The sequence below is a fragment of the Perna viridis genome, chromosome 9 (assembly GCF_037379345.1).
Source record: "Perna viridis isolate PV_CMFRI_1.1 ecotype Kerala chromosome 9, ASM3737934v1, whole genome shotgun sequence".
NCBI classification, from domain to species: Eukaryota; Metazoa; Mollusca; class Bivalvia; order Mytilida; family Mytilidae; genus Perna; species Perna viridis.
Window position 1 is genome coordinate 27,553,320 of NC_142453.1, and position 25,027 is coordinate 27,578,346.

The window sequence follows — 25,027 nt, forward strand, 5'->3', positions numbered from 1 at the left end:
TAATAAGATGACTGACATCACAATTAAATTGGACAGTAATTTACAAACACACAAGCCTCGCCGGAGGCCACGCCTAATAAGTCGCGTGTTGCTCATTAGGCAATCGAAAATCAATCACAGTTCTGGTCTCAAAGTCTGTTCAGAACGTCATTTTATAGTTTTCCACACTCGTTGAAGCGATCTAAGATCTTTTATAAATACTCATGCAAGAACCTATTAGTCTTTTCGGATCTCTCACGTCCGCCCTTGGTTATGTTGATACATGTATACCTGGCTGTTAGTATATACCCAACGGATGTTGGTGGCGGAACCCAGTCTTTGATACAACTGGCTACGGAGGTACATTTTGTATACATTACAAGTATCGTTCACATACATAATTAATGAGAGCGCTTGGATTTGTAAGTAGTGCATTCTTGTATATGTACCGAAGAGTATGATTTCCGTAATATTGCCGTTTACCTTATCCCAGACCCCACGTGTCCTCCACTTTATCGGTAGGTTGACCGATGAGCGTAATTAAGATATTTCCTTACGCATACATTTAGCTTATAAACAGAGACATGTTGCTAGTTGGGAAAGACATGTATCTAAGGGCATGCGTTATTTCTATGAGTGTGGATTAAGTTTGAATGATCTGACGAACAGTTTCGACTTGGAAATCTTTATGTTGAATTTCGACTTGAATTTATAAACACGGATCTAGTAGTTTGTAGTTCATTTGTGCAGTTTGTTAAATGTGTTGTGTGAATTCATCTAGGTCTTCCATGTAAACTATCATCAAACCTGAATATTTTGCAAACTGGCGCACTGCATGCTACGATGCATCGCGAAGTTTCCTGCGTGTTTATTGCATGTAAATGTCCTTTATACATGAAATCAGAATTGTGAATTGAAAAATAAATCAAAGAGTTCAATATTTACCATATAAAACATATGAGTCTAGTTTCGTTTAGATTCGAGTCCTGTACTTTCCTTTTCTCCCTGCTTTTATCCAACAGTTTTGCAATCTTTCGATTATTTGAGGCGTAAAAATTTAAACGATCGATATAAATTGATTCAGTACATGAGTACTTTGATTATAATATTTTGACTAAATCCTCAAAGTATCGCCTTACTTTTGTTTCTCTTCCGGAGTTGATAGTATTTGTTAACGTTAAACATTTGATTACTCATTTCTTTTATACTTTTTATTATTTTAAAATTTAAAAAAAACACACACACACAACATAAAAAAACACAAACAAAAGACGAGAAAAGAAGAAAACTATTATCTTTAAAATTAATCTTTCATACGAACATTATATAGCACAATAGATTTGTAATAAAATTAAAGGTCTATGGTATATAACATTAGAATTTTATACGTCACCATGTTAATCTCTTATGATGTTAAAGTAAAAGGTAAATTGTGATTTCTCGGATCGTAATAAATCTACCTCGTAACGGGGCGGTTGCATGGTAAATTGTCTAAATAGCGTCAATACTCATATATATTTTTTCTAGTATAATGATGAACACCTGAGCAGTGTTTAGATTCAGGTCCTTTTTAAAAATAACTTCCGGGGCAGAACGGGAGTATTAAAGGGGTGCTCAGAGATTACCATGGAAAGGGATTAAAGCTATAATCTGCGCATTTTGTCCGACAATTATCACGAAATAAGAAGCGTTACACGTTTTCAGAAGGGAAGCAATAAAAGGATATAAAACAGAAACAATATACTAGTCGTCCTTTTAAAACATTTTTTTCTAACACACTACCCTGAAGCTGTCCTTATGAGACTCGAAACCATGAGTAGTCAAGGACGTTTTAAAAAAAATTCTTAGTAACTAGACTTTAAATTTGCACTTTAAAATAAATCTAATTTAAGGGATGTAACTCAATCTGATTTAATGTCTAATTCTAGTATAAATATACTGCTATTCTGTTGAAATTGTGTGCACTTAACAATATAAGACATATACTTGTTTCCCTTGACAGAAAATACTGAACACTCTTAGCGCACTCTTTACAACACTGAATTGATGTTGAGTGAAGCTACTGAATAATAGTGAATTTACTGAAATTGCTCGTGACAACTCTTAACGACAGATAGTGAATTTGTACTGAATTTCCACTGCTGAAAAGACACTGAAACTCTTAAAACTACTGAAATTAAATTTGTTCAGAGGTTTTGGTAGCTGTTACATGTAAGTATGAAATGACCGATTCAGTAAACTTTTCGGCTACTAGTGTGGAAGTGTAATCAAGGGAACCAAGGTTATAGCGGTAATCAAAAGAATGTAATCCAGGGACAAAGACCCGACATGGAAAACAGACATACACAACAAAGAACATAAAGTAACTAAAATCATACATACAAAGTAACAAAAGCAAATGAGCAACTCGCACTCTACCAAAAACTAGGAGCATGGCCCGGGTGCACCGATAGGGTAAGCGTCCTCTGCTTTTCTAGAAACACCCGTCGAGTTGCTCATAAAAAGTCAAGTCCGGGGTAGGAAAACTACGACCCGTTGAATAAATCAATTTTCATGGTGCAGATGGGTACACCATAACGATCCACGGGTTCACGATGACGACCATAAAACTTCTGTAGTGATGACTTTAATCTTGTAGCAACATACTCCTGTTCCAGAAGCCTTTGTTAGAGTTCTAGTGCGATACAAAAAGTCTGTGGTTATGGAATGATGTATGACTGTCGTCAAGTCAAAACTTGAATTCATTCATTTTGGTTAAAAAATCACTTGAATATATACTGAAGTTGTTCTTTTCCTCTATAAAATATATCAATAGGGAAATTTTAAAATTTCCGAAATAGAAGCCTATACAGAATTATTTTCAGTTGACGAAAACATAGGATATTTGAAACAATTATTAAAAATCGTTTTGCCACAGTATTGAAGGTGTTCGCCCCCAACTTTAGCTAATGCTGGTATTTCTTCCTACGTTGTTATTGTCGTATTCATCACAACTAGAGTCACTCTCAGGCAAAGGATCTGCCTTTAAAGCAAAATCAATATCCGCATATGGTGTGCGTCGATCATCTCCAATAATAATCTTTGACCGAGATGCATTACTGTTGATTTGGACATCTGTGTAGTTCATGTTTCGTGCCTCTTCAGACTGTCAAATGAAACATAAAAAAATGTAATTAAGAAGTTTAGAATATGACAACTATTTATATCTAAGCAAAATAGGCATAGTACATGTACCCCATATTGACATTGTTGCCATGATATCAGTAGCAATAAAAGTTACCTCTTCAAATCTAAAATTACCTTTTGTTTGTCTGTTTGAGCATTCACAGCTGTCACACGACCTGGTATCTTCCCACCTTCAATTAGATGAAGTTTATAACAACGACTGAAGGTATGATTCAAAGATTATTTTCGACAGTAGATACAATTATTGTTAGGTTAAAGTCATAACTGGTTCTTAATGGTGTATCACGTAATCGAAATGGTTATTAATTTTCACACAGGTGTAAAGGAGTTTGAGTCAGACTCATTCCTACAAAACACTTACATGTTAAAGCATATTGCACTAAAATAATAATTACTTTGACACGACCTTAAACCTTGCATAGAATAATTGCTGAGATACAAGTCACGATTAAAATTTGAGTTCAGTCGGAAACTTATCCTGCAATTAATATTCCTAATTTAAATAAACATGCTTTGAACGTATATGCAGACTAATATATATACAGTAAATTATACATTGTCAGAATAGTTAGTGTTTGCTGCATAAAAAAGACCACTTTACTCATTTTATTCCTATCTATCATCATGACGTTTAACGAGAATGCAAGTAAGAATCGTACAAAATAAATAATTAATTAAAGATTTAATGAAATACATTATTTTGAAAAGATGTTTTTTTTTATTTCATTCGGATTATTTGGTATTATTCTCTACTTTTTTGAGGGAATCTTTTATCTAAATAACATATACTTGAACCAATTATTCTGTTGCTAACAACATTGGGTGTTATTGGACGAGAACTCCTCGACGGGCATGCCGAATAGGACACCTGTTGGCCCTGTGTGATCTGCTGTCTCCTTTCAATTGACGAGTATTCATCAGTCTGTTGCCCAACCAATCTACTAGAGAGACCATTGTTGTTATTTGGGTTCTCATCTTCAAAAGGCCTCTACAAAAGTAAAAATATAGCTACCATTACAACGGTTTTCACAGATGTCAAGAATGAAGTGTGAAACTCAAAGCAAAGGCACAAGGACAGAACGGGTTTTCAAAACACACCTATAATATTGAGTTATTATTATTGATCCTAGCTGATATTGTCTCGAGCAATATTGTATTGCACCACTTTACGAGTGTAATGTTACGCTCTCCGAGGGACGACATTAATCGATATAAATGCAATAAATTTTGTGTTACATAGTAATGGGTATTTCGCATATACGTTCGTGCTTGTACAAATACAAAATAAAATGCATTATTAAACAAATAGTTTTAATATTGAACTAGTTCTAACATCGACCAAATCTACATATCGGAACTATTGCAAAGAAATATCTATTTTTGTCTATTTTTGTCCACTTACTCATACTTTTAAAAATAATGTTTATCGACATTTATCTGATCTACATATTATCAATATCGCAGTTTCAAAAGCAAACAAAAATACATTTTAGAATAAATCCAGTCCATCAATTTGAATTGATAATTGACAACAATATTGTTATCAGAGTCCATTTCGGAACTTTTCGGTTCTGTTCAGAATAATAATGAATTGTTCGTGCAACTAAAATGATATATTGTGTTGTTGTTTTCTTTTTTTTACATTAAAATATACAAGGAAATAGCTTTAACTATATAATCAACTATGATATAGAAAACGACTGTAACTCTATATATAGTGGTTAAAATGCACAACATGTTTAATAAGATATGTAAGATATATTGATATATTAATTGTCTGTTTTATATTTAATCATCGTGTCTACACGTTGTTCATTTTCCAATGATGAGATATTCAGGATATTTAAGATAAAACTTAAGTCCGTAAACTGGTGTGTTGTTTTCATTTCATCGAACAACTTAGAAGACAGTTACGGCCCCGTGCAGGTCCGGGTGTTAAAAGAATAGGCCTGCAGTAGCGCTAAGCTTGTCGTAAAAGGCGACTAAATAGTGCTCAGAAACCTAGCCGGGGGCTAGGGCGCTCTGCCCACAGAGCAACTGGGATGTGTGCCCCAGGCGGTGGAATGGGGTACCCCTGGCGTGTTACATGCTGGGGTTGTCCGGCTATAATACGGAAAACCTGACCGCAAACCATAGTGGTGCACCGTGTTGGGAAAGATGCCACGTTCCTCGCACGTTAAAGAACCCTATTGTGGTATTCTCCTGGAGTAGGAACCATAGGGCCACAGGAGGCTAAATTGCCCGACCCTACCCACCTTTCCCTATTTCCAGTGGCAATCAAAATTTGTCGACCCAATTGTCCTTGTGTCCCATCCCTTTTTTCATTTCATCATTTCATGTTCATTTTGGCATCCATTTCATGTTCATCGTCTGAATATAGCTGAAATATTGCTGCTCGGACGTTAAACCCCAACAAACAAACAAACAAACATAGAAGACCGTTACTCAAGCTGAGAAATCCGTTTTGCTTTGTTTAGGTGCAAAATTATTTTACAGTATTTCATGGCATAAAAAATTGAATCAAATTTTAAAAACACTTTGCTAGTAATACCAGCTATTAACGCCGCAACATATTTAACAAAAAGTTCAAAACAATTAAGTTGATTATGTATTAATGGCGATAACAACCATAAACATCTATAAAATCAGAGTCTGAGCCAAAACGTATAGAATTGTGGTTAATATTGCATGCAGATTGTAAGATAAAGATATTACTAGTATAACTATGTCATTAGATAAATAAATAATATTTAAAACAATTCTTATATACCATCTTCTTTGAAATAATGCCTGCAAAATATTCATGTACGTAGTTGTAACAAACAGGATAATTTTTTTTAAAAGTTGCGTCACTCATAAAGAAATTTATATAACTTATAAATCATGTGTTACATATTGGCTATAGTTATTACGATACATTTTCATTGGATTTATTTTTTATATCATCTTATTCAGTAAGTGTATATTTTATATTGTGATTAGACTTTACAGCATGAAATATCAAAGGAAACATTTTCTTCGCTGCGGCAGCAATATATAAATAGTAAGATTTGGTTAATCTAAAACTGAACACTACCTCTTAATAATCCGTTAGTCCAATTTTCGACCATTGTTTCGAAACGTGTCTGCAAATTCTTGAAAATGTCAGTCTTTTTGATTCATGTTTATTTAATCCTTACCTTTAATGCCTGTGCATAATAAAATGCTCAGGATAAATATTATTATTCCAGCAGCAGCAATCTTGACATACACAATACCCTGTACTGATATATACAAAACATACGTTTGGATAAATATAAATCGAGTATCGTTAGTGTTTAATGTAAGAAAAAATGTAAACAAAAATATATAAACGGTCAACAAGACCAGCAACAAATACTACATAGTAAAGGAAGAATTATATCTGACATTCAATGATTTAATTGACGCATAATCTCCATATGGGTCACAATTTTTTGTGTAATTTGTGAATTGTACGGAAGAGGGCTTGACCTTGTGAATCTTCACAAAATAACTGAATAGATCATTTAGTAAACATTATCTACTTTTAAAAGGGTGTAAACATACGACATTCATATTTGTATAAAAGGACAGTTTCAAAAAACTGTTCAGTTATTCATTACCATCCTCAGTAAAACTTTGACGGACAGCAGGGAACGTGTCTTCCATAATTCTGTTTTTAACAAAGTGGAACGACGTTAATACGGCATATGTACATAAATAGCGTTAATCTTATTCTTATTGGACTTATATTTTTTTTAATATAAGAATATTCACCTATTTTTAGGCATATTGATATTCAAGATAATGATATTAAAATAATATCATACCTTTGATGTTTGTTTTCATGCCTTTTCCCAAAGAACAGGTGATATTTTCATGTGATACATTCACCAGGTTTTTGAAATATAAAGCGTTGTTACTGTAAACTACTTGCATAGTATCATCATCACAGAGAGTGTTATTGCATTTACACATAAACTTGAAAGATTTTTCACCATTACCATATATATTGTACTTTGAATCTATCCGCCCTACGGAAGATAAATTGATTTATAAAATAAAAGAAAATAATATGAACATTAAAAAAGTAATACAAAGATAAATATGAATATTCTAATATAAATTAATTTGACATAAATACTGTAGTCTGATTGATTAAAATAATTTTGTTAAATCTCAATGGGTAAAAACATATTTACACGCCCATATTCAGTTAAATTTAGAGCTACTTTTCTCATGTTTAAAGATAAAAATATGTTTTAAATTAATTCATAAGAAATAACTAATTATTTCGCAGATAAAACTAAGAAAACTTACATGTGGTATTCAAAAAGAAACTTTCATTCAATCTGCAAACATTGCCATTCAAATGAAGGCATTCGAAGACTGATTGAGATTCGAGTTCTGTTGGTGATTTTTTGTTAACTGTATTTAATGTTAAAACACCACTCCATGTGTTTGTTCCTGTGTACACGATATCCCCTGGTCGATTTATTTTTGTGCAAATTATTTTGTCTGCACCTCCAACAAATTTTCCGAAAGTTTCTAAAATGCTTTGTTGAAATACTTCAGTCTTTGATGGTATTTCTGAAAGGTTAGATTATATTTTGTATTACGCTGAAATTGTATTAAACAGATTTCATTTCACCAATAAAACAATCACAATTAATAATTTTTTTTCCGAATTCTATTTTCAAATATCATTATCATATCCAAGTCGTCCATGAGAAATTAAATGCATATACCAATTAAGATAAAAAAAAAACAACGAGTTCTGAGAAGCACCAAAATTAAATACGCAATGTTCGAGAAACACCGAAATAAGACTTCTCATGAAAACACCCGTTATGTTTTAAAACGGCTTAAACTTCGGAAAACTAAAATATGTTAAAACACGATGCAAAAGCGAAATTTAAGAAGCTTCCAAAAAAGCTTTGTAACCATTAAACACAGTAAACAGTTTAATGATTGGTCCCAGACAAACTAGTGAACTTAAACTTACGACAAAGGCGTAGAAATATATTGTGAGAAGATGATGATCCGTTCATGTATGTTTGGCATCTATAATATCCTTGGTCTGTTTCTGTGAAGTTTCTCAACAACAGTGTGTGGCTATGGCCACTATCATGTTCGATAATATACCTATGCTTCTTAGTTGAATTTGGTGTTATTGTACCTGAAATCATTATAAAATCATTTTTGGGACCTGTCCATGTTGAGTCCGTTAATGGATAAGGACAATGTAACACGATATCCGTATATTTTAACGCATAAATCTCATCTGTTTTGGTAGCCTTGCCAAATCCTGAAAATAGAAATATACATCTATAAACTTTTCAATTGAAAACCATAAAATCAATTTACTGCTTACATTAATTACGTGTATGACAAACAACTATATAATGTGTAATTAATGTCCTGCATGTGTAAAACATTAATAGTTGCTAAAAGTATTTTATTCCTTTCGTTAATTTCCAATCTAGATAGAACAATCAATATTTACATATACTTACCACAGCATATAACAAAAACTACCACCATGTTGAACATGTTGAACAAGATGCTGCAGTGTTGAAAAAAAGAAATTAGATTGGTATATGCAAAAACATATGCAGATCAGAAACAGTTGATGAAAATTTTGAAATTTAAATGGAGCAACACCTTTTGTCATGCAGATTGATGGTTTGATTAGAATTTTTAATAAACTTACCAGTTTGAATACGTACATAATTTTGCATCTCTCAACTGTCCTACCAGGAAACATTTTTTGAGGAAGTAATTAAGCCTACAAAATGATCCCTCACTCTTGGTGTGAAAAAACGATCTATTTTATGAATAGTGATGTTCACTTATATTTCGACACTAAAAATGTTAGATAATGTAACAAATCAAAGTAGAAAATTCTTTAACAAGTGATAGTGAAATACGTAAAGTTTTGACCAATATTAGCCAATTTGTTATGGACTCATGCACCTGATATATTCTAGACAACAAAATGTGTCAATTTTAATGATATTTATTTTCAGAAGCCTGAAATTCACTTATAAATTACAAAGTGAAGATTGTTTTCACTAAAATGTAAACACAGGACCAGCAAAACAGTCGTGCTTGTTTTAATATTAATTGAAACAAGCATAGCAAAATTGGTTCTGTGACAGAATTACACATGTTCAAGTCAATCCCGTTTTTTTGTTTTTTTGTTTTTTTTTTGTTTTTTTATTTTTTTTTATTTTTTGTTTTTTGTTTTTTTTTGTTCCTACTTGACAAATTAATTTGTTGTCAAGTCATCCATCTAAGTACATATTCATGTTTCCCTTACGACCCGACACAAGCAAAGAAGACATTAAATGAATTAATTATTTTTCCCAACTAATACTCATATCCGGTCATGTCTTACCGCCTTTTAGTCTCTGTGATCGATGTCTTCTTTTTTCATCTGTTTGTCTGTCCCTCTGTTTACGCTTTAGCTTTTTCATTAAGTTTCCCTGAGCTTGTTGATTGTTTTTGTGAAATATAAAGGAATGATAGCATGAAATGGCAATTTAAGGTGTCTTTATCTCTTATCTAAAAAAAGTTTTTTTTATAGTTTTACTTTGCCTTTGCAATTGATTTAAAGGAGTAACCCATTCTGTATCTGACCAAAAACAAATTTATCCATTTGAAAGAGGCCTTTTTAACTTCTGATTTGAACAGGATTCGATGTTTATACACAGGCAAAATTGTATCATGATTTTCACACATATTTCACATGACTTTTACATGAATGAATTGAGCAATTTATGACAGATTTCACGTAAACTTCAGGTGAAACGAGCCTTCAAGTGAAATTCACATGAATTGTTCAAATGAAATTCGAGCTAAGTGAATTTCACGTGAAAATTACGTTTAATGCTAAATTCAACGACAAATGGATCATTTTACGTATGGATTACATGTAGATAAATCATGCCCAATAAATATATTGTATATAGTCGCCGTGAACACAAGATAGGTCAATACCTGAAAACATATGAATGTTAAGGTTAAGAGTAAGTATGTGCTCTATCGGTGAATATAAACGCTATTAAATTTAATCATTGAAAAATGCAACAAATTTTCATCTTCAAAATTATCGAAAATATTCCACAGAAAACCAATATTTTTACCAGTAAATACAAAATTATAGCCCAAGTGAATGTTACATTGTGGCTCCCCAAAACCTTATATGTTGACATTTTGTGTCCTGCGTTACTGAAAATTTTGTATACGATACAGTATGTTACATTTTCAAAACATAAATCAGTAATAATCAAGCCCTTTATCGACATTTTGTTGTACATTATTTAGCAATGATTTTATTGAATTTCAGTACATTCAAGTACAATACTCGTATTGGAAGTGTTCACAACAATATTGATTTCTATAAAGCATAAACTAGTACAAATATTTTGACTTATTTTCCTGAAAATATTCGTTTACAGAAATTGTTACAGAAATAGCAAAACAAACAGGAACCTATTTCTCAAAATACTTCCGGCAAGTACGAATAAGGCATTATATTTCGATTTTTCATGTATGTTGCGAAGATTAATCATTATTCACTCGACCATTTATTTCATTTTAACATGACAAAGCACTTTAATGATATACATACACCATTTCATCATTGACTCAAGAATTTCCGGTATAGGTCGCACAGGGGACATACCACTAACCTTCAATGCTAGTTGTTACAATAGTGATTTTAAGGAAACACTTTTACTGTTAATGATATTGTCAATAATATTGGTCAAAACATTCTTATCATTTGTGTCGAAATGAAATTTGTTATGATCCTAAATTAAGCCAAAATGTACATTCCAATCTAAAGATAGAAACCAAACAGTATGATTTGTTTGTTTGTAGGGGTTTAACGTCCGAGCAGCAATATTGCAGCTATATTCAGACAATGAACATGAAATGGATGATAAAACGAACATGAAATGAAAAAAAAAGGATGGGTCACAAGGATAATAGGGTCGACAAATTTTGATTGCCACTGGAAAAAGTTGGGATGGGCAAGGTCGGGCAATTTAGCCTCCTGTGGCGGAGCCCTATGGTTCCTACTCCTATCGAATACCACAGTAGGGTTCTTTAACGTGCGAGGAACGTGGCATCTTTCCCAACACGGTGCACCACTATGGTTTGCAGTCACGTTTTCCGTATTATAGCCTGACAACCCCAGCATGCAACACGCCATTCCATCCCCTTCCAACAACCTGGGGCACACATCCCAGTTGCTCTGTGGGCAGAGCGCCTAGCCCCCGGCTAGGTTTCTGAGCACTATTTAGTCGCCTTATACGACAAGCTTAGCGCTGCTGCAGGCCTATTCTTTTAACACCAGGGCCTGCACGGGGCCCAAACAGTATGGATAAATATAATAAAAAATATTTACAGATACATAAGTGTTTAAAAATAACTTCTATATTTCATTTTTATTTCCTATTAAATGTAACTTTTTATTTAAGGTTGGATTCAATATTCAACCCATTGAGCCATTGAGTACATTTACAAACATATCACAAACGAGATAATAAAACCGCTTCTTACGCGACTTCATGCAGACGTATCACCAACAAACCTATTTATAAAACACTGTTTATATTTAGAAGATAGTTTTAGATTTTAACTGCGGGGGAGGTAGCCGGTATTGCGCCAAGTGCCTCGTTTGAATATCAGGTTTTCAAATTATTTATTTACAAATGTAATTTATTGTTTACATTTTCAATTCATCTGAAAGTAACTTATCAGAAATTGCAAAATTGTTATTTCAAATTACATTCGAACATTAAAGTCAGATAAAATTGGTTCATTCGTAATAAATTCAATAACAGGAATTCAAAAATTTTAATTAGAAGTAGGTTATTTGTAGCAATTATTACTTACATTTTTTCCGAGAATCAGACCCTTTCATAACAAAGTATCATTATTATTACACAGTCTTTGTTATCCATTGGATATAGTTATAGGGACTTTTCTCCAAACTTCAATAGCAGCGCGGTGTCAAATCGAATTCGTTTCGAATTCTGTGCCCTTATTCTGTTGCTATTCTCACTGGAAATGTATTGGAATGTTAAATTCCATATTACAAAATTTTAAATATTTCATGCCAAAATTCAAGGACTGTACAAGATGTTTTCGGAAGAAAATAAACAACTGTAATGGCTTAAGTTGCAGTACCATTATCATCATCTGAATTGCCGTTTTTATTCCGTCATTCAAAGTAAATTTCGAGATTTATCGTTGTTTGGTAAACGATTACACAAATGAAACGATAAATCATTCAACTGAGCTACACTGTACCAGTATCTATTTAGGAAGCCACTTTTCATTCCCCACACTGCATTGACATGTACAAAAGTGGGTCGGCAGCTTCATGTTTATACTTAAATCTCGATATCCCTGATGATTTGGCCTGAATTTGTAAGTGTGCTGGTCATTTTCATGACTCTCCTGCCATCATGGAGAATGTAACTTGTACCGAGGGAAGTTGATTCGGTTTAAATTTTTGGAATCGCAATTTTATTCGATATCATTTTTGCTCATTTACCGGGACAAAACGAACTAAATGAAGTAATAAGGGTACTAAAAATAACGGCATCTTGTTCAGTGACTATTCATACATACATTTATCGAAAAACAAGAACATTAAAATAAGGTGCGCAACTAAATGGAAACACTACATTTTAGAAGTGATGTAATCACAGCGTAATTTCGTATTTAGTTTTACACATAAACGGAATAAACAAGACGTTCAGTAAAAAAAAATAATTTCACGTCAAACTGTCTCTGAAGAAATAAATATGGTAAAACGACCAAATGTATTAACTAGCAAATTACCTTTTGAAAGTAAATGCAAAACTGCCACAATTCTTTCTCTTAGATCGCAAGTATCTAACAATACTAAAAAATGGCGTTAGTCCGATGTTTTTTCTTCGAGAGTTTCAATAAATTCCATTTCAATTTCCAAATGTTCATGACATTGAACAGACGGGCAAAACTACCAATCAATATGTTGTATATATTCTTGGTCGAAAAGGTGCTTTACCGTCGAAATTAACATAGTACATCCACATTTTGGATGATTATCATCAACTAACTGAACTGTTTATCTGTAATTTCGAGTTTGACACCATTTAAGAAACAGAATCCATATTTCGAAATCGAAATAATGTCAATTTAAAAATAAACATGAGATGAGTATCGAACTTTGCATGCTTTATTTAGAATATTACCGTAAAACAAATAGTGAGAGAAACCCGCGTAAATTATGTTAAGCAATATATTGAATGAACACCGTAAGAGTTACAAAATTCTATTAAATTAGTACTACTTGTTCTTGTGACTCAGGTCATTGTTCATAAGTAATATATGACAGGTTTGAAATTAAAGTATAAAATATATACTGGAGGGAAAACAATATACTTGGACAAAACATTTATGGAAATATAGTCGAAGAATAGGCATTAAAGAACCACGTGTATAGGATTTGAAAATGCATTATATCAATTTCTGTTTGAATATCACTCGTTTGAAAAAAAAAATAAAAGCAATAAATCTCTTTGGTATCGAGTGATTTTCAGATTTTCAAAAATAAAATTGAGCGATCTGGGGAAGATCAACAGGGTATAACAGCGAAGATGTAGAACGTAATAGTTACTATTTTCTATTACTCTACTTGAAAATCATTCTAAGGTCACGTTAATCTAAATTAATTATAAAAAAAAACAGCTCTCTCTTTCCTAACAATAAACAAACACTATTCAGATACATATACGCCATCCAAAGAAGCCTCTAATACAAGAAAATATAAATGAATCAGAGCTTGATGTTAACATTTAAGCAGAGAGAGCCCCACTGCTACTCTTTCCAGCTTATTACGCCATATTTTGCTTTAGTTGCTTTCATTCCTTGACATTTTAATTGTTTCGTTTTTATCATATAATATTTATAACTTGTTCTGACCTATTTTACAGTTATAATTGTATAAGTAGAATTCTGGTATTTTGGTATGTTGTAAGTAGATGTATTAATTGTATCTGGTTTATATATGCTTTTGAATTGATCTATGATAAAGTTACAAAATTAATGTTTTTGTATGGTAGATAAATTGATTTCAGCTGGAATTAAATGAAGAACTGCAAAGTTCTATGTCAATTTGTAGAAGTAAAATATCCACACCAAAAATAGTTTGAAGGGGTAAATCGATTGAATTACGTCTAGATTTGCAAAACCCTAGTCATAAGTAGTTCGCATTTCTCAATATAGTATTTATCAACACCATCCAAACGTAACAACATGCGATTAAAGTTTGTTCATAAAATGTTTATCATGTTTATTGTTTTGTTAAATGTTCTGTCAAACCTACGATGAAATGTATATCAGCATATTCACATTGAACAAAAGAATTCAATATTCAGATTTATACTATTGATTATTTATTTTGGAGTTTATCAAAGACGATCAAATAGGTGTGGGCTTACTGTAACAATCTTCCATAGGATAACCTGTCGCGAATTTTGTTAGCCATATGTCGATTTACTTGAATAAAATTAGCAAAACTAAATTTTTAAAATATGTAACGAGGTAAAAAATAATCAAGAATGCAGATTATTAATAAGTATGTAATAAGTCTTGCTACATTCGGTCGTAAGACGACCACTCTCTGGTCAAATACCTGTATACGGACTGTGAAGTTTGAAAACTACAGAAATGAACATTATCATTAGAGTTACACTTGTATGTTCTAATAATGAACGATTATATGCGAAGGAATAGCACGATGGTATGAGTTTTGGGACTGCAAATTCAAAATGGAGAACAAATTCTCAGGAGATATCGTAGAAGCGTATGCACATCTAAATCACGTACGCGTTTATGGATTTTATAAATTATGAATTATAAATCAACCAGAAGAAAGTGTTAATATTAGAATAAAGAAGGCATCAGGTATACGCAATCGAGCTTAATACGGCCTGTCATTCCTTGACGTTGCATTTTTACTTATCATTCAGTTCGTTTTATTATCAGTAACGTAAAAGAAGCTAACTGGATATAAGTTTCCCTAATGTGTGAAAATTTCAGTTCATCAACTTCAAGCTATCGATTGTATTACTTTTTGATATTTATAGAATTCTCTTTGTACTGATTGTCGCTATAATGTAGTTTTAAAATCTAGTTTGTGTGAGTTTGTATGAGTTGATTTAAACTAAAAATTAAATTGCAAAAATCGGGTTTCTGTTTTTATGGCATGGATAGTGCCCCGACCAATTCTACTAAAAGTACCCAATCACACGTTCAGTCTGCAGACCATCTATTCCAATACAAAAAGTCTGACTGTTTTAAAATTATCAAACCATGTTCCATCACTTTAAACGATATATTTGACTACAACGATGACGAACTACATTGTACCATATCAAAATGTGGTATTAAAAATTGCAAAACATGCAACATTCTTATAACCGACCCTTACTTCTCCAGTTCTTACAAACAAAACCTTCCATACAAGAAGTCACGATGACTTAAGTTGCAAATCAACAAACTTAATGTATGGATTAGAATACAACTTATGTGGTTTAATATATGTCGGAGAAACGCAAGAACGATTAAATAAAAGAATGTGCGGGCATCGTTCAGGAATGAACACCACCAAAATCTCGACAGTTTATCAACACTTTAATCAACAAGATCATTCAATCCTCTCTATGAAAGTTCTTATTTTAGAAAAAAAAATACCATCCTACGAACAGTCCCGTTCTAAGTAAAAACTATCGTAGGGAAAGAGAGGAGTACTGGATACGCATACTAGGTACTGCAATACCACACGGATGCAATGACAACATGAAAAGTATAGGAAACCTTTCAAACCAATATAACAATAGCATAAATGTGATGAATTTATTTGACAAAAATCCAAAACGGGAAAGGAGTTATGGCCATCGCCACTATACGTCACCTAAGTTACATGATGTCTCCATAGATGGTCTCCTTCCTTTCATACAAAACCACTTGGACTTCATCACATTAGAACCAAACTTTATTCTATACCTCTCACTCTACTACACTCCCTTAACAAAACAAGTCTTGACACTCCTGTTTCTGACCCCACCTCATCATTACACAGACGTGTTGCCATTGTTTTGAATATTGGTTTCCGCAGACTCTTTAAACCAGTTTGTGCGAAAAGTCAATATGAAGAAAAACGATCATTTCTTCCACTAGCGTTTGTCAACAAAGGTATAGATGCAATTAATTTGGCTAACATCCTCCATCACAAGAACGTTACCAACAAAATTCCCCCATATTTCAAAGACAAATCCATACCTATTATTTTATATTCCTATACTTCACCTATTGCATCCAAAATTTTCAATTATAAACGGCTATTGCAGGACCTCGAGATTAAGGACTTCAAAGCTAAACCACCTGGCTGTTCTTGCAAAACCTCTCCATTCAAATATGGTCCTTCTCGTCACGTCGTTACGGGAGATTTAACCATTATCGAAAACGAATCTCTGCGTAATATCCTTTCTAAAGGTCCCAAGTACCGTGTTGTTTTTGTCTTCAAACCGTTTTATATCCAGTGTTTATTATCAGAGGTAGACGTAGAAAATAATAGCAGTGATAAAACCTATACTGCTATCACTCTCTCCACAGATGAGATTGTGGAATATCATAAATCTGTGTTATCCTCTTTTGGTCTCTCTACCAAGGACGATGATTGTGATTTACTGTCTATGTACTGGAATCTTAAACTCCACAAGAATCCATACAAACAACGTTTCATAGCTGGATCTGCAAAATGTACCACCAAACCACTTTCAAAACTTTTAACTTCTATACTCTCAACTGTCAAAGAGGGTCTGTAGTCCTACCACAAAACTTGTTACTCTCGTAGTGGTATTAATTCAATGTGGATCCTGAAAAATTCGAAAGATCTTTTGCAGACAATCAGTTCAAGACTATTATCTGAATATAATAGCATTAAAACCTATGATTTTTCAACACTGTATACTTCTATTCCCCATACGCAGTTAAAATCCCGACTTAAAAACATTATACATCGTTGTTTTTTTCCAAAAAAAAGATGGTACACCTAGATACAAATATATAGTTCTTGGTAGAGACTCCTCATACTTTGTAAGAAATAATTCCAAATCATCTCCCAAATATTCAGAGGAAGATGTTTACAAAATGCAAGAATTTTTAATCGACAACATATTTGTCCTGTGTGGTGGACGTGTTTTTCAACAAACGGTCGGCATTCCAATGGAAACAAATTTTGCTTCTTTACTTGCTGACCTATTCCTTTACTTTTATGAGGCTGACTTCATCTCTGATCTGATCAGAAAGAAAGAACATTGTTTGGCTAGATCCTTCAATCTCAGTTTCCGCTATATAGATGACGTATTATCTTTAAACAATCATAATTTCGGGGATTTGATACATCGCATCTACCCAAAAGAACTTGAGATTAAGGATACTACAGACACTGTGAAGTCAGCCTCATATCCTGACCAATACTTAGAAATCGATGGTAAAGGAGAACTATTGACCAAACTTTACGACAAACGTGATGACTTTTCATTCAGAATTGTCGGCTTTCCTTTCGTTTGTGGCAACATCCCTTCGGCTCCTGCGTATGGAGTGTTCATCTCACAACTCATACGTTATGCCAGAGCTTGCCGAAACTACGCGCTAGAACTCTAAAATATAGGCGTCTGGAACAGGGTTATGTTGCTACAAGATTGAAATTCATCACTACAGAAGTTTTATGGTCGTCACCATGAACTCGTGGATCGTTATGGTGTATCCATCAGCACCATGAAAACTGATTTATTCAACGGGTCATAGTTTTCTTTTCCTCGTTTGTCTACCCCGGACTTTCTTTTTTTGTTTTGCTGTCTAAATACACGAATTAATTAATATTAATATCAACCTCACTGACCCTGGACTTGACTTTTTATGAGCAACTTGGCGGGTGTTTCTGGAAACGCAGAGTTGCTCATTTGCTTTTGTTAATTTGTATGTATGATTTGAGTTACTTTATGTTCTTTGTTGACACTTTCGGACAAACATGTAGGAATGACACCAGAAGAACATGCAGTACCAACAGTAGTAGTAGTAGTGGTAGTAGTAGTAGCAGTAATAGTAGGAGCAGTCAATATATGAAGTCTGTGAAGGGAAAACTTCAAATCAAACTATTTCTTAGCTTTTCCTTTGACATTTTGCAATAGCAATCTTCAGGTTATGAGAACAAACATTTAAAGTGACATAAAATATCTGTTTTTGTTATATAATTTCTTTATTTATTTAATATTTGAATAACGTAGGCGGGATAGAGATGTTTACATATACCTGAAAACTGCGTTTTTGCCTTGTCTGCTTTTGTTTTAAATCTTAAAACACAAGAACATGTAGCAGCAAAACTATATTAACATAATTTGTGGTGGAAAGAAGAAATACATAGCACAATGTATATTGTACACAAGCATTTCAGAAGGTGTCTGTCTATAATTCATTAAATTAAAAACAATATATGTTACAATTTTACAACATAATGTTACAACATTATGAAGAGTTCATCAAGTCGATGATAAAATTTGTTAATCAGTGATTGAACTCTGTGCTGGATTTCGCTTGAAATTTGTTCCCGTACTTGCTCCAGTGGATCAGGGTACGATCAATGCAGTCGTAACAAGCAACAATGTGCGAAGTTTTGTGTTTACTTTTTCAACTTTAGATGCAACTGTTATTCGTATTTACTTTTTTTAATGACACGAGAAATCAACTTTACGAGATATTTTTTTTTTGTAATATGTGTTATTCAGTATATTTTGATTATTTTGATCGATTTGTTCTTTAGTTCAAACATGTTTGAGAAAAAAGAAGAGTGACAATTCAAAGTCAGCAGCAGAAGAATCAAATAACTTAACAAAAGACGTTTTATTATATCCTTCTCAAAATCCCACTTCCTCCTCCTCGTTGACGGGCAGGGGACTTTGACTAACGGAAGGGGTACATTCAAAGTAGTTCAAGTGCCATCACTACTGTACAAAATAAAACGACTGAAAATTTTCTCAGACTGATAGGGCGCTGTGTTTCATGTATCGCCTGAACTTGTGTATATCTAGGCATCTAGAATACTATAGAACACTCGATCAAAGTCAATATTACACTGTGTAACTAAAGGTTTATTTGTAATTTACATAATTGTATTGACTGATCTTCTTTTAGTCATTCTTATAGTAATTTTCATTATTTTTTGCTATTATATGAAATTAAAATTGGGAGCCGAGTGAAAAATAAAAGCATTAACCCATAAAAACGTGGCAATTTTCAAATAATTTGTTTTTAAATTCTACAGTGTTTTGGCAGGAGAAAGCCCGAGATTAAAAAATTACAGGTGTTATTTCACAGTCATGTATATATTTATGTTGTCCACTTGAAGGCACAAAATGATACGGTGAAATTTTATATTTCCTTCAAAATTTCCTTAATTTCGCATGTATTTGTTGGATATTCGATGTGGCATCATTACTATTTATTATAGTTGAGAGAGAAATCAAGGGAACCGAGGTTATAGCGATAATCAAAAGAATGTAATCCAGACATGGAAAACAGACATACACAAGAAAGAACATAAAGTAACTAAAATCATACATACAAAGTAACAAAAGTAAATGAGCAACTCGGACTCCACTAAAAACTGGGAGCATGGACCAGATACACCGGTAGGGTAAGCGTCCTCTGCTTTTCTAGAAACACCCGCCAAGTTGCTCATAAAAACTCAAGTCCGGAGTCAGTGAGGTTGGTAAAATTGAGTTGCGGATACATACTTAATATTAATTAATTCGTGTATTTAGATAGCAAAACAAAAACAGAAAATATATTTTAATATAGTGATTATACTTATATTGCACACTGAAAACATTTAGAGTTAATTAGTAGCTGATATAACATGAAGACCGTGTGGAACCTTCGACTTACAAAGTGCATGGCCAATACACAAGTCTGAGTGTTTCACCTGATACATGTATCGGTTAAGTAGTTAATCGTCATTTTTGTTTGATACGCCAGTATTGCAATCCGATACATGTCAGTATGTCAGTAAGTATTTGTGTAGAGTAGCGTCAACCTAACGTATAGAAGAGGACATCTGCAGTGAGCAATGAAATGTATGCATTCGAATATATTGGACCGTCATTTTTGGAATACAGTGGCGATGCAGCTGATTCTGGGTTATGGAACCCCTCTTGACCATAACTCAATATGCATTACTTCCATTCTCCAGAACTTCAGTATACACAACCTGTTCAGTCTATCCCGATCGGCTTATTTTACCCTTCAATAATATGCATAATCAGATAAACTCGATATTGGCCTTGTCTCTTAACTTTTACCTAGTTCAAAGTTAAAAAATCATTGAAAGATCCCTTCAACTGTTTTGCATTAAATAAATTACGCAATGGATAGAAAATATCTTAAGTTGTGATCCGAAAAAATTAAAAACATGTACAACATATTTTCCATTTACATGTGCATGTACATGTGCATGACACAAATAAACACGAAATCTCTCGTTGAGAGAGAGAGAGAGAGAGAGAGAGAGAGAGAGAGAGAGAGAGAGAGAGAGAGAGAGTCTCAAATTAACTGTCCATATGATAATTACAACATAGATTCATTTATTGATTAAGTCGCAAAGGTAAAATTAACCCGTAATATGGTTGCATGTGAGTGTATGTACACATATTTTATACTTGTTGCACTTGGACCATCGTGTGGATGCACCATATTGACTAATACTATAATAGTATTAATTTCATGAATAATTAGCATTTAGTCCTTTGACCATAAAAACCGGAGACTCACATATGCTTTACTTTTTATTGAGTTATCGGCTTGGGAATTCAAGAATAACAATTTGCAGATGAAGTGCGTGCGGCATAATCAGTCTGTAATATGTACATGTAGATCCATAGGGTTCCGCCCTTAGAAGAAATTTTGATTGTTACGTGCAAACTTTACTAAAACATGAACAGTTAATAGCCTGGACTCCTCCCTCCCCAATTCATCATCCCTGTATTCGACTCTTATAATGAGGTAAATATACTTAAAATAAAAAAAAGAATACGGGGGTCAGAGAATTTATCTGGACTATTCGACGATGCACACGTATATCCAGGGATGTATTATTATATTCTCGTGCAGCTCAAATACAAGTGGACTTGCATACTAGTAGTATACAGGGAGTAAAGAGTGTTCTATTCCCGTGTTCTATGTCTGGTTTCTGGAACTGAATAAATTATTACTACGTTGAAATTGGGTTCGACTCCGGGATCGGTAAAACTTAAAGGCGGATTCGGGATTTCATGGTGGAGGGGGTAGTATGAAGAGTTGCAAGACAATTGGGAAAGAGATTACTGAAAAAGCAGATTTCTTGCAACAAAAATTCCCTAATTTTATAGGGCGTATGCCCGGTATGCCCTTTCTTGGATTCGCACGATGAAATATGAAAAAGCGGATATAGGGCTGCTAACAATATCAAGGATTTTTATATTTTTTTGTGATCGCTGAGAATATTTAGTTACTTTTCTGTATTTTGGTAATACGCTGGTGCTTTGTTGCGTTTTGCCATATTTGATTTTTTTGCTAGTATATAGTGTGGAGTTTTGCTTAATGTCATGTATTAAATACACCAGGTGAGGATCCTAGGGAAGATGTGCCGGGCGAATGGTCCACTCAAATTGAGAGGGAATAATTGCATGGAATGACAATTCACATAATTTACACTCAAAATTTTCTTATTTCATACCAGATATTTTTATTGTAGTATTTCTGCGTAAGGTTTTCTATATTGGCTTAGTCGTTGGCCCGAGGCTAGCCATATTGGACTAACGCGTAGACGAAATGTTATATTTCTAGCCGAGGACCAATAAATGAGTCAATATGAAAAACCATACGCAAATATACCTTTCTTGACTAACTAGTCCAATATGGACTTTAACCAGTCCAGTATGACGTATTGTACGGGGACGGCTTAATCCAGAATTTGACGGCTAGATCCCGTATTGGCGCACTTTTTTATTTTGTATTGTATCGGCAGTTTTAATCATATTTAGCTAATATTATATTCGAACTTTAGTCAATCAAACTCATTATTCCCTGAATGTACTTAAACCTAAGTACATTTACTTCCGAGAATTCTACAAGTATTCGTCCGCTTAAAATTACGCATATATTTTGCATGTGAAAATGGTCAACGGCGGCCGGACCCAGATATTCCTAAATGGGAGGTGATCTTTCGAAGGGGTTCAAACTTTTTGTTATATATTACCACAAGATTATTTTTTGAAAGACCATCATTCGGACGATTTTGAAGCAAAAAAATATTTGTCTTATTTTCCTTAGAAGATTGGCAAAGTTATATGACTCTTATGCAGTCTATAGATTTTTGCATGCACATGTTACGGCTGCAAGTCGTTTCTAATGATATTATTAATTCGTTATTTATCTAGTACATTACATGTCACTGTAGTATCATAGACATATAGTTACAGGTCTATGGTTGTACAGTACAAAAGAAAAATAATATTCAACTAAATGGCAAAACTGAGCTACGGAAAATGCCGGAATTCTGAATGACTTATAATTACAGTTTAACTACTGACACTTACTTTATAAAGCATATTCTCAAACAAATATTATTTTTTTACTTAAAACTTATTTTTTATACATGTACCTACAGGTACCGCAATACTTTTTCAACATTTAGGACAGTATCGGGGACTGTATATGCATGTGATGTTATAGCTTTACTACTTGAGGTCTTAATTCCATGTTCAATACATATATGTACATTGTACATGCATATATTCTCAAGCGAATACTATCTAATAATTTTTAAGTCCTTTTCTCAATGACAAATTTCATATTTTTTTTTAGAATAAAAGGGAAAAAAATAGATGAGTACATGAAAAATTGAATGGGATAGAAGGATAATAGGGTTAACAAATTTTGTTTGCCACTGACAATTTTCTGTTATGGTTTTTTGGTATATTTAATACGATGTAAGATTGTATAAGATCGAAATGGACTTTAAAGACTTAAAATTCAGCACTAGTGAGAGTACAGTCCTTGAACGATTTGACGCATCGATGACCGTTGACTGATTGATCGCTGACGGATCGATGACTGATGACCGGTGACCGATCTGATCGCAGTTTTATTATGTTAAATGACGTTTTAAATATAAGAAATAAAAAAAATAAAAGTATAAATTGATGTTTAAATATATGATATTATGCAAATCTGAGCAAAAATGACAAAGAAAATAAAAAAATACCGTAAAATCCATTGACCGCTCTGTGGTCACGTAATGCGATCACCATTTAAAGGGGTCGGTTTGACGGATCGATGACTGACCGGAAACTGATCGTTTATCGATGACCGATCGCAATTTTTGTTGCACGGTTCGGTTCAGGTACTGAATGTGAATCCATGCAGTATTTCACATATATAAGATTAACATGAGACTTGCTCTATACTGAATGTAAGTCTTTTGTGTACGGTTCCACGATACACGTATACTTCTTTGAAAGCGTAAGATGAAATGTCTTCCCTGTAAATTATACATTATTACCACGATTATTAGACATTTTATAATTATTGGGGGAATACACAGTCTTCATCGGGGAATAATTCATGGAACTTTAATGTGTTCAGAGTGCTTGCTTGTAATCATAATATCTTCTGTATTTTTGCTCTGTATGGTCTCATTTTATATGTAAAAATTAGTGCAAACTCGTACAATTACGTAAGCGCTCATACTATAACAATTGTTATGCATTACAAATACAATATAATCATGTTTGACCGATTTTGTGCAAATAATGGGGTATCTCGGAATTGACTGATCTGCAGAATATATTCCTCTAAAATATCAAACCTTCTAAATGTAATACCGTAGATTGTACATTGGAAGACTAAATCAAGCAGTAATTTACAATAAAATTTGTTGGTCACAAATTTTAAATGATAAAATGAAATAACAGATGTGCACTGTAGGTGATTTTTTTTCACCTAACCTGGACGTTAGTATCTTTATTTCATTTTGAATTAATCAGTGTTTCAAATTTGTTACTTAAAATTGCAATGTGCAATTTAAGCCCCGGGCATTCTACGGTCGGTTGAATCCATAGTTCTTTGAGTCATTATTTATTACCTGAACTACAGGCAGAAAAATTTGTCGTTCGTTTATATGATATCCTGCATAGCTCATTACAATCACGTTTTTAATTAAGATTTCTTTTTCGTTTCATTCATACATACAGACGGTACGGTATGAGAAAAACAATGTGGCTCTAATATAATTCCCGGGTTTTCAGGACTACGTCTGTGTAATGTTTTCAATTACAATTTTGATATTTTTCCCTTGTCCCAAAAGGTATTGTTTAGTTATATTTTCATTGGTTATATCTAACATTTGATATATTTAGATGTTCTAATAATTAACCTATTCCTATGTCCTATTTCATGACCCTAGGGTACGCTTGATTTCTATTTTGGATATTGTACTTTTACTTTCATTTTTGAGTCATTTCCTGTTTCCGGGTTTGAGATTACATGTGAACCACATAAGTCAGAGCATTGAACCAATGCGTTTTCCATCGAGATTTTTTGAGTCAATCTTTTCATGACAGACCACTATGTAAGTCTTATTATTATCTTTAATGCTTATATTTTATAGTTGCATACATATTTTGGATGGGAAAAGAGAAATTAATGATATTCACCAGTTTTGATATATTTTGAGATACTTTGAGGGGGAGACTTTCCT

General features: G+C 33.2%; 1 protein-coding gene across 1 annotated transcript; it reads right to left on the minus strand.

Moving 5' to 3' along the window:
* Positions 1-2,752: 2,752 nt before the first annotated feature.
* LOC148607586 (uncharacterized) lies at positions 2,753-8,940 on the minus strand. The gene is made up of 10 exons (XM_088544288.1): positions 8,879-8,940; positions 8,682-8,731; positions 8,345-8,473; positions 7,486-7,755; positions 6,996-7,199; positions 6,345-6,428; positions 5,936-5,955; positions 3,955-4,153; positions 3,280-3,335; positions 2,753-3,124 (listed from the first exon to the last, which is right to left on the minus strand). The coding sequence occupies exons 2-10, from the start codon at positions 8,716-8,718 to the stop codon at positions 2,921-2,923; spliced, it is 1,203 nt and encodes a 400-aa protein (XP_088400414.1). The 5' UTR covers positions 8,719-8,731; positions 8,879-8,940; the 3' UTR covers positions 2,753-2,920.
* Positions 8,941-25,027: the final 16,087 nt, after the last annotated feature.

Bases quoted from the DNA above. Each gene is read 5' to 3' on its own strand.
- LOC148607586 (XM_088544288.1), bottom strand. From the start codon at position 8,718: ATGTTCAACATGGTGGTAGTTTTTGTTATATGCTGTG. The intron at 8,474-8,681 runs GTAAGTATATGT...TTCTATTTTCAG, and splicing joins AGTTTTTGTTATATGCTGTG to GATTTGGCAAGGCTACCAAA. The intron at 3,125-3,279 runs GTAATTTTAGAT...TTCATTTGACAG, and splicing joins CTCAAACAGACAAACAAAAG to TCTGAAGAGGCACGAAACAT.